At 39.6% G+C, this 10,230-nt stretch overlaps 1 protein-coding gene across 1 annotated transcript; it reads right to left on the bottom strand.

Annotated features, from left to right (window-relative positions):
• Positions 1-6,610: 6,610 nt before the first annotated feature.
• kcnj4 (potassium inwardly rectifying channel subfamily J member 4) lies at positions 6,611-9,850 on the bottom strand (the record flags this gene model as incomplete). Its single annotated transcript, XM_079253011.1, has 1 exon — positions 6,611-9,850. The coding sequence occupies exon 1, from the start codon at positions 8,243-8,245 to the stop codon at positions 6,611-6,613; it is 1,635 nt and encodes a 544-aa protein (XP_079109137.1). The 5' UTR covers positions 8,246-9,850.
• Positions 9,851-10,230: the final 380 nt, after the last annotated feature.

Below are 10,230 nucleotides of genomic sequence, written 5' to 3'. Positions count from 1 at the left end.
ACCAGCTTTTTGTTTCCTGGGCTAAGCCCCATGTGGGCAGGCCCATCACAAAGCAGCGGCTCTCCCACTGAATTGTGGATGCCATTGGGGTGGCCTATAGGAGTTGTGGTTTGCAGGCACCTGGGGGCCTGCATGCTCACTCCACTAGAGGCCTGGTTGCGTCCTGGGCTCTCTTTAGAGGGATCTCCATGCAGGACATTTGTGCAGCCGCATGTTGGTCCTCACTTTCGTTCAGTTTTACAAACTGGGCGTCTCTGCCTCCAGTGTGGCCCACTCAGTGTTGCGCGGTGGGCGCTCAGGGAAGCAGACTGCCACTCCTTGAGTTCTGGTGGTCACCCGAGATAAGCTGTCTGGCATTCCGGGAGTCTCCATATCCCATAGTGAGACATCGAAACGAATGCTATGAATGAGAACTTTAGGTTACTCACGTAACCCCGGTTCTCAGAGTAGCATGAGTGAGATGTCTCACCAGACAGCCCTTCTTGGTGGGCAAAGCGAGAAGAGGTTCTTATCTTGAATTGATTGGCGTAATGAGATAGACACTTCTGATGAAGACGCAGGGAGGCGTATCCCATAATGAGACATCTCACTGAGAAAAGTACCTCTACATGTCTGTAGAAGTCAAATATTGCATGTGAAAAAAATATGGTATTGATTTTCAATAATTCATGCATCAGAGGGTTTATTAATGACTCATAAACCATGATCAGAGTCTGCTGGCTGCTGTTAAAGCTGCTCGGTTTCCTGAAGAAACTTTTTTTCTCACTTTTTTTTACACATAGCTCACTTTGTCCTGAAAGGAGAACTGATTCTCTTTTTATCATTTTAAGATATTTGAAATGACTGACTTGCTACAGGTGAACATGGACCCTATTGCTTCTCAAACACATCTTGTTTGGTCCGAGAAACACTCAGGTGTATCAAGCTGTTGTCAAACCAGGCGGTTAAAGTGCTGATGAACTCGCAATAAGGAGGTGCTGTAGGTACCCTGCGAGGGTACCTACAGCACCCTCGCAGGGTACTGACATGTCAGCACCATTAAATATGTTAATGACATGGACATGTCATTAACATATTTAAGGAGAGAGTGGTCACTGTTGTTTCTCTGTATTTCATTTGTGTAGATGGAAAGTGCTTGGGAGGTGGGGGCTGGACATGGTCAAGTTCTGAAGAAAAATCCATAAAGAAAATACAGAAATAGGCATTTGCTTTACCCAGGTGGCTTGTAATTTTATTCAGTAAAGTGAGTTCAGCATTCTGAACACCCAGGTTGTTCACTCAGCAAATTGCGTGGGATCAAGTGATTCTGCTATTCGAGATGCTTGTTCATCCTGCATTAGACGCCCCATACATTTGCTGAGAAGAGATGTAAGGGGACATACGGTAGGCCTGAAGTCTTGATTGGATTTTGGATGGGTAATTTTTGGTACAGGAATAATATTTGGTGTCTTCCAGGCATCGGGGTAACAGCTTGAATGTAATATGTTGAAACAAACACCTGACAGTAGGTTCCAGTTATCTGCAGAGTCACTTCCTTAAAGTGCGTCTGGGCCATGTGGCTTATGGGCATTTATTCTTTTAATACAAACAAGACATTTCCCTCCTGAATGGTAACTGCACACAGTGTCAACCCCGTACACTCCGCATCACACTCGTCCATGAAATCTCATTTGAATCTGGCTTTTAAGTTAAGAGTGTTTGTGAAGTTGGGACAATTACTGCTCAGAACAGCTTTTCTTCTGCATATATATTACAGTAGCTTCGAATAATAGCAGAAGACTAAAAGAAACTGTATGCAATCAGGAAATGTCTCACTAAAATCATTTGCTACATCATGTGGAGGTTTGAACTGTCTTTTTCAGCTAAAATGAAAAAGATGCTGCAAAGAAGCCATATCTTCACACCATATAAAGTGGAGATGTCATGTGATGAGGCCTTGGGCTTTTCATTATCGTGTCTCTAATGGACACCATGGTTCATTTTACATTTTTTTTAAAAAGTAACATGTTGTAGTTTGTCAAATTGCTCAAAGATTGTCCTGGATGAAGGTTCAGCTTCTGATTCAGGCTTGAATTCACCACTAGAGGGAACATGGTTTATTGCAGGACTGCTCAAGACCACTTGAGATCTGTGATCCTGCAACTTTCCGATGCATCCCTTCTCCAACACGGCTGAATTTCCTGATCTGCATGTCATTCAGATCTGCAGAGGTCAGTAGCAAGGCTTTTATTTGATTTAGGTGTATGGGAAAAGGGGTGTATAGACTTATAAAACCGTTGCTCTCAAGGACTTGGGGACACCTGGTTTAATGTTTGCTTTCTGAGGAAGCATTTCAGGATATAAACAGCCGCAGAGACATCTAGTGGCTCTGCATCAACATGGCAAACTGCACAGAGCAACTTCAGAGCTCACAGCAGCATTAGAAAAGTCTGCTTCTATCTTTCTACATCATTCACTTTTAACAAGTTTTGTGAAGGATGAAAAAAAAAAATTGTACAAATATTTATTTACAACATGAAAAGGTACACAAGGAAAAATAAAGTGCTCTGTAATTTTTTTCTTTTTCATAGCGTATGTCCTTAGGACAATGAGTTGCTCAGTAGGTTTGTCTCCAAGCAAGGGATCTGAAAATTATTACATTTTACAAAGCAGGAAGACTTAGCAGCAAAGAAACAAAATACTTTTTGTCAAGTTAGCTCCCCATCTGTGCTCATGTCAAATATCTTACAATTCAAAAACATCATTACATAAACTTTAATACAGTGCCAGTCAAAACATTGAGGTTAACGGCTTGTTGTATATTTGACCATGCTGCCGTCTGTGAAATGAAGCCAATTGCAGAGAAGCCAAGTCAAAATTTTATACCACGACTTAACAGTGTGGAAGAAAATTTTGCAATTTATGTAAATAAAATGACATTGAAAAGAACCATGATTTTAAAACATTATGTCGAAAAGTAATGTATAACAAAAGTATTTTAAATCAAACCAACATCCTCCTGACTACCAGTACTTCAATTTGTCCTCTGTGGAGGTTTGTAAACCTAAATATTTTCATCTCCCTGAATGCTACTGAACTAACACCTTTTGGTCTTTAAAGAGGACATTTAGTGCTTTTAAATGGTACCTCATTTGTGTGTGGGGGGGGGGGGGGGGCTTTGTGAACTTTCTTTCTCTCTTCAAGAAAAATGGCCTCCATTGCTACCAGCATGTTTTATGGGAAGAGCAAAAGTGCATAATACTTTTCTTTGTGCTGATTTTTACTTGAAATTTTGTAGTTATATTTTCATTGAATATCTTATAAACACATTAAATAGTTTCTTAGATAAATATAACTATATTTTACCACAATTTTTAAAAGTTTAAGCAATGTCCTCCGTAGTGGACATTTGTAGTTTCACATTTTTTTCCTGGTAGTCAGGAGGATAATATTTTGGCTGGCAGTGTACATTTGCAGAAAAAACAGTTTTCATACGACTCACACATCGTCAGAGATTTGCAATTGACACTTTCAAATCTACTGCTATGTAGTGCTTCTTCATCAGCGGTTTATAATCTCTTCCACTGTCAGATGATTAAAAACAAGCGTGCCGGCTTTAATAATGAAAATGAAAAAAAAGGTCAATAAAAATTGGAAAAATAACAACATAACGACAACAACAAAGGTCTCGCAGTGCGGTTGCAGTAATATTAGGTGCAGCATAAATATCTTACTTCTTCATGTCAGATTTAAACCAAAACAGAATGCAGTGACTTGCAAATAAAGAGACGACCTGTCTGATTTAAATCAACACAAACACAAAATGCATGTTGATACTGGGAATTGCTTATATACATGAAGAAATAAAATTATTTCGAGTTTGATTGCAGCAACACGTTTCAAAATTTGGACAGGTGTTTTCTTTACTTCTGAGTTGTAATTCTGCTGCTGCTGTATTTTCTAAAGTGAAATGGTTCCCTGTGGACATTTTGAACAGGATTTTTTTCTGTTCCACAGTGTGGGACTTCCTTTGCAGCCCTGGTAGGGTAAAAGAACATTTACTTTTCCACAAATACATGTCATGTATTAAGGTGATTCTGCTTGTCAGGAACTATTTTTCCTTGGCGGAATGATATGAGTTTGCTTATAATGGTAATGGGCAGATGTTTCCTACATTAGTTCTACTTCTGATGAGTTGAAAATAAAAATGTCCCAAAGAGTTAGTCCCTCTGCTGTATTACCCACAACTTGTAACACTGATCAACACAACAAAATAGGTGTGTTACACTATTTTGAATATTCAGGCTTTAAAATAGGGAGTTCTGAGAATAAAGGAAATGTTAATTTATCTAAGTAAGGATCAAACCATGTAATTTTAAGTCCCAACTCTGACCTGTGGGAGCAAAGCACAGGGGTAAATATTCAAAGTATAGACAGGTGAAAGTATAAGTGAAAATAATTGCAGGATAAGATCTGAAGCTTTGATATTTAGGTTGAAATGAAGCAATATCTTTCCTTCTAATGCAGGATATTTATGTGGCAACTGTTGACATAAGTACACGAAAAGTGTTCATAATTTTACATCATGACAGGTCTGATTATGTCACCATTATTGTTGGGGCATGCTTGTCACTGTGGATAACTAAGGGAGGTAAATTAGCTGTTGTACATTTTTAACAGACCAGTGTATGTAACCGTCACATGAAAGTGTTCTTAGTACTATTTTTAGTGCTCCAGGTGATGACATGTAAGAGTCTCTGTACTTGGTGCACAGACTCTTACCAGACAGCTTTTCAGCTGTAAAGCAACATTAGTTTGTGCATTTTCTTGCATAAATATGACAGACTTGAAGCCTCCAGATGCAGATATACCTGTGCATTATTAATGCCCTGTACAGTAAATAAAAACAAAAAGAAAAAGTTAATTGCAATTGTGGACAGATTTTTTTTTTTCAAATTCTCTGAATCTTTTAATGTCATATATGTAGCTGATGAAATCTCCATTTTTTTCTGCTCTACCCCAAATCTTTGAACCGTGTTGCAGGCATGAAATTCAAAATGGGCTCATATTTATGATCAATAACAATATAAAATGTCAGTTTCAACATTCAGGATATCTTCTCTTTAACTAAATAAAGGTATCAAATTATTTTTAAAATAACAGCATCATGATTTTATTTCCATCTTAAACTGAATGTCAGTTGTTCTGGAAATGGGTTTGTACTGAATGTGTTAAATTTTCCACATTTTTCAACGCAACCAATCAGCATTCATTTATTTACAAATATTCTAACATCAGCTTTCTATAAACTCGTACTTTCTGGTCCTCTCAGCATGCTGCCCAAATAAAAAGGGCAGCTGTCTTTTAATATAATTTAATATACAATCATTACAACAACTTAAGTCCAAAGCAATTCCCATGACATTCAGTTACATGTGAATTAATCCTCTGTGCAAATCCAGTAACATGTTGGACTTCGCCAACAGCCTTCATCCCTTTGTGTCCTGTTGTGCTTCATGGTGGCCTTTCACCTTTCTACCATCATAAACATTGAGTACACTTAGACTGCATGTTTGCTCCTTTATCCACATATGAAATCAGAGGCGCTCTGTGTTCCACTTCTCAACTCCAGACCTTTGGCAAACATCAACAGCACAAACATCACTTGAAGCCACTTCTAAGCATTGCTTCTGTTATCACAGGCTGCAACCTCCACAAGAAACAAAGCAAGATAAAACCATTGTTGAAATAAGTTCAATTTCTAGCTTACTTATCTTAATACGGATTAAACTAAATAGGTTATCCTTTTTCTAATGTAAAGTCCGATGAAAGTTTAACTTTTTCATGTGAAAATGGTTAAACACAAGATTCAAAATGAGGTGGAGTCCCTCTAATTTGACATAAATGAAGACATCTGGTAAAAATTCCTGTTGTAAGAAGTGCTCCTTCTGCTACACTTGGTGATTGCACTTGGAATGGTCTTATTAATACTGCACAGCAAAAACAACTAATGTTTGTTAAATAACTTGATAAATGAAGGATTTTTGTGTTATGCCAGAAACATTTACCATTACAGACAACATGTGAAAATTACAGACTCAGCAGGGAACTACTGTGAAACAATTCAGTCCATTAACAAGACAAAGATTGTTTTGAACCTTGATGAAACAATACGTCTTTGAGCTCAGAATTACATCAGAATCACTGTGTCTCTCTTTAAGCAACTTGTTTGTCTTCTAGTGACAACACTGTTTTATAGAAAGGTCATTCTGAATTATGTAAAATATGCGCAGTCTCAAAAGTGACTCACATTTCTGAACTTTTCTACCATTTTCGCTTTCTTTAGGTTATGAAATCATAGTAAATGGAAGCCAAGAGTTTGCCAATGCTTCTCTTGCTGAAATAGTCTGGTTTGTTGTAATGGCTCTTTAAAGAATTCAGCCACAGGTGCTAATGGTTTTTCAGGAAAATCATAATACTATATTTGAATCATCATGTGGAGAAAAAGAAACAAGTATAAACATAAAGCAACAGTGGAAAGGCAAAAGGGGTTTTAGCTTTTTTACGTGCAGACCAGAGCTGAACACACAGCTCCAACTTTTTGGGTGAAATCTGACACTGCCTCCTCTCTTTAGGTTTCCTGCTCACTCTTATAGGTCACTGGATCAAGAGGAATGGCAGTGTGTAGGATGTCAAACTCCATCTGGTTATTGTCCATATCCAGAACACACATGACGTTGTGACTGCCTGACGTCATGGTTGCGGTGTCATGGAACATATTTTGGAAGTCAGCTGAAGTCCTTCTCTCTTCTCCTCTTTCTTTCCCTACTGGCTGAGCGGAGTCAAATATATCTTCTTCCTCCCCACAGCTCAGGGCCACCTCGTTCTCGTAGCAGAAGGCGCTCAGGGACCCTGGGATCAGGTTTTGTGTGGATCTACATGCGGATACAGGAGAAGCAGCAGAGGAGGCCCGACTAGCAGCTTCATCAAGCTCTTTGGCGCTGAGATGGGGTGTTGACGGAACTTCATAGGTCATGTGGAAGCGGCCATAGTCAACCTTGTAGCGGTCCCGGTCCTCGTAGATCACAGGCTCAAATCTGTGACCCCAGAAAATCTCTCTGGCAAGGTAGGAACTACGGAACTGGGTGGTCATGGCTGTGGCCTCCACCATACCCTCCAAGATCACAACAATCTCAAAGTCATCTCCTTCCAGATCGGCCCGACTTAAAGTGTACAGGGGACTGTCTTTATCTATCTCGTGAATTATAACCAGAGGAGATACAAGAAATAACCTGTCTGTGCCCTCGTCATAGCCCACATTGAGGTCCATCTGCTCTAAGGGGATGAACTCCCCCTCAGCTGTGATATATGAGCGTATGAGCTGTGCACGGACATGGGCTTCCACAATGTGACTCTTGCGCAGGTTTCCCACTCTCCACATGAGGCACAGCTTACCATCACGCATTGCAATGACGGCATTTTTAGAGAACATGAGGGTTTGATTCCTCTTCTTTGGCCGAGCCATCTTTGCCATGATGGTGCCAATCATGAAAGAGTCAATGATGCAACCAACAATGGACTGGATAACCACCGTAATCACAGCCACAGGACATTCTTCAGTAACACAGCGCCAGCCATAGCCGATGGTGGTCTGGGTCTCCATAGAGAAGAGCAGTGCTCCAACAAACCCCTGAACATGAAGTATACAGGGCATCTTTTGTGTGTTTGTTCCCATTGTGTGTCCAGAGGATGCTCCATACATTCCACCTACTACCGCCCCATTGCCTTTCCGTGTTGGGGGTTCATCAAAGTCCCCATGTGCCAGGGAGACAAAGTAAAAGATTAAACCAAAAAACAGCCAGGAAACCATGAAGCTGGTGCAGAATATAAGCAGCAGATATCTCCAGCGGATGTCCACGCAGGTGGTGAAGATATCCGCGAGGTAGCGCTGCTTCCTGTCTTCCATGTTAGTGAACACAACGTTGCATTGTCCATTTTTCTTCACAAATCGGCTCCGTATTTGGTTTGAGCCCCTTGTCAGAATCTTCCCGTTGTAGTTGTTCATTCCTCCTTGTCCCCTTGTGCCGGGCACGGCGGAGGCTCCAGACCTCCTACTCCTCTCCTCTCCTTCAGAGTCACGGTGCTGTAGAATATTGGGGGGATGGTGCCCGTTACGGAGCGCTAGGCTTGAAATCTTCTGGAGTTCCTCCTCTGGTATGATGTCTGACACAATGCTGTACCTGTTGAATGGGTAAATTGAGATCATTTTTTTAAAATAAATGTTTTAAATTTGTATTGATGCATTTAAATACATACATGTATTATACTGACATCATACCTATGTTGACAATAAACCAGTGAACATTTGGAAAGAACAAATTAAGATGGTAACTGACCAATGCTGAAATCAGATAAACATCGAGACAATTTAAAAGGGCATGAAAAAGAATAAAGATTTAGACAGCTGTTAATGTTATTGATCCTTTTGTGTTTTTCAGTGTGTTCTTTTTGAAAGCTCGAAAAGGCCCTATGCACCATCGCATAGGAACAGATATAGAGGGATAATTCCTGACGCGGTAGGAATGCAGTTTATGCAGTATAAAACAGACATACTAGCCTGTCACAAAGTTTAAGGGTTCTGATTCTTAATGTTAAAGATATTTTTTAACTTTGGTCACTAATATTTGACTTAAATTGGCCAAACAATAAACCAAATGAACCTGTCTCTCCTTTACGCAGAGGATTACCTGGTAGGAAGGTGAGTACAGTTTAGCTATGTGAGAAGGATTGCTGTCATCACAAATTATAGGATTATATTTGAGTCTGTGTCAGTCCGACAACCTATGTTGTGATGGACACATATTTGTGTCACTTCATCACATGTAAATAAAATGTCAACACTCTTCACTGATTGTTTATTAACCCAATCATACCAGACAGCTCTGGTTGAGCAATGCTTCCTTTAATCTGGGAGCGAATTAGTCAGAAGCAGAGTTTCATGGTGGTTTTTTAGAAAATCATTTCAAGCCAAACAAAACAGCGGGACAAAAAGAAACCCATTCAAATAAACATGACATAGATGAGCGCTCAAAAAGACAAAAAGCTGGTATAAAGGCTGGAGTTTTTGTATCTGCAGCTGGTCAGGACAGCGTAGGATGGCCTTGGCCTTTCTGAAATCTGTGTGCTGTAAATACCCTGAGCTGCGCCTGACTCACCAAGCCAAATTAACAAGTCCATTCTCCCAGGTATCATTACACAGAGAACACTCTGATGCCTCTTAAAACCTTTTCATTTACTAATAACATCATAAAAATATTAATCCCACTGATGAAAGTGTGCAGAGGGCTTATTACAAAGTTCTGAACAATCTCTCACCTGTTGGATCTACTTGTTCCCATGGCACCTACGATCGCTGGAAAGGGGCCACTGTGGAAGGAGAGGCTCAGTCCTGCTCTGAAACATGAGGTCTTCTCGGGTATTCACACCACTTAAAAGACCACTGGAGGAGAAACAAAGAACTGGAATGTAAAATCTCATATTTAGAGTTACAAACTATATTACAACCACAGACTTGACACACAAAAATGGTTATTTCCCACCCAAAGAGTCTAGAAAGCAAGTTACAGATTTGTAGAAATAACCCCTTTTTTAGACATAGATTTCTTCAGGACTTCTAATTCTGAATTCACCATGAGGCAACATTTTAACCATGTGTTTAAAATGTGTTTGATTCATATCACTTTTTCCTAAAGGAAATAAAAAAGAAAAAAGGACAGAAAGATTTTTGCCATACTCCGTAAAGACACAGCTTCATCACATCTCATCTTTCAGATGTGCAGATGTAATGCTGTGGGCTGGATTCAGAGAGCTAAAGATGTGGACTTAAACTTAATCCTGATGTGATTCTGTGAAATATCTCAAGGCACTGCGGCCTGTCTGACCTGTTTTTTTTTTTTTTTTTCAAAATGCATACAGCTATGAAAAGATTATCTTGTTGTGAAACACAACAGACCTCTCTTTTATCTTGTGGCTATAAGTCACTGTCAAACATTTAATCTCAGTGACGTTGTGTAATTAAACTCAGAAGTTAAACAGTGTGTCACAGAGCAAACAGCAAGTTGTATTACTGTAAAGCATGAACATGAACAGCGCAGTGCACTCTCCATTCTGGTCTCTATCAATAAAATATCAAGTAAACATTTGACTAAGATTCTTTTTTACATGTTTTGTTAATTATTCCATAAAACATAA

This window comes from Telmatherina bonti (assembly GCF_933228915.1).
Source record: "Telmatherina bonti genome assembly, chromosome: 14".
Classification (NCBI taxonomy): Eukaryota; Metazoa; Chordata; class Actinopteri; order Atheriniformes; family Telmatherinidae; genus Telmatherina; species Telmatherina bonti.
The sequence above is the reverse complement of the archived record's forward strand: the minus strand, read 5'-3'. Positions and strand labels throughout refer to the sequence as shown.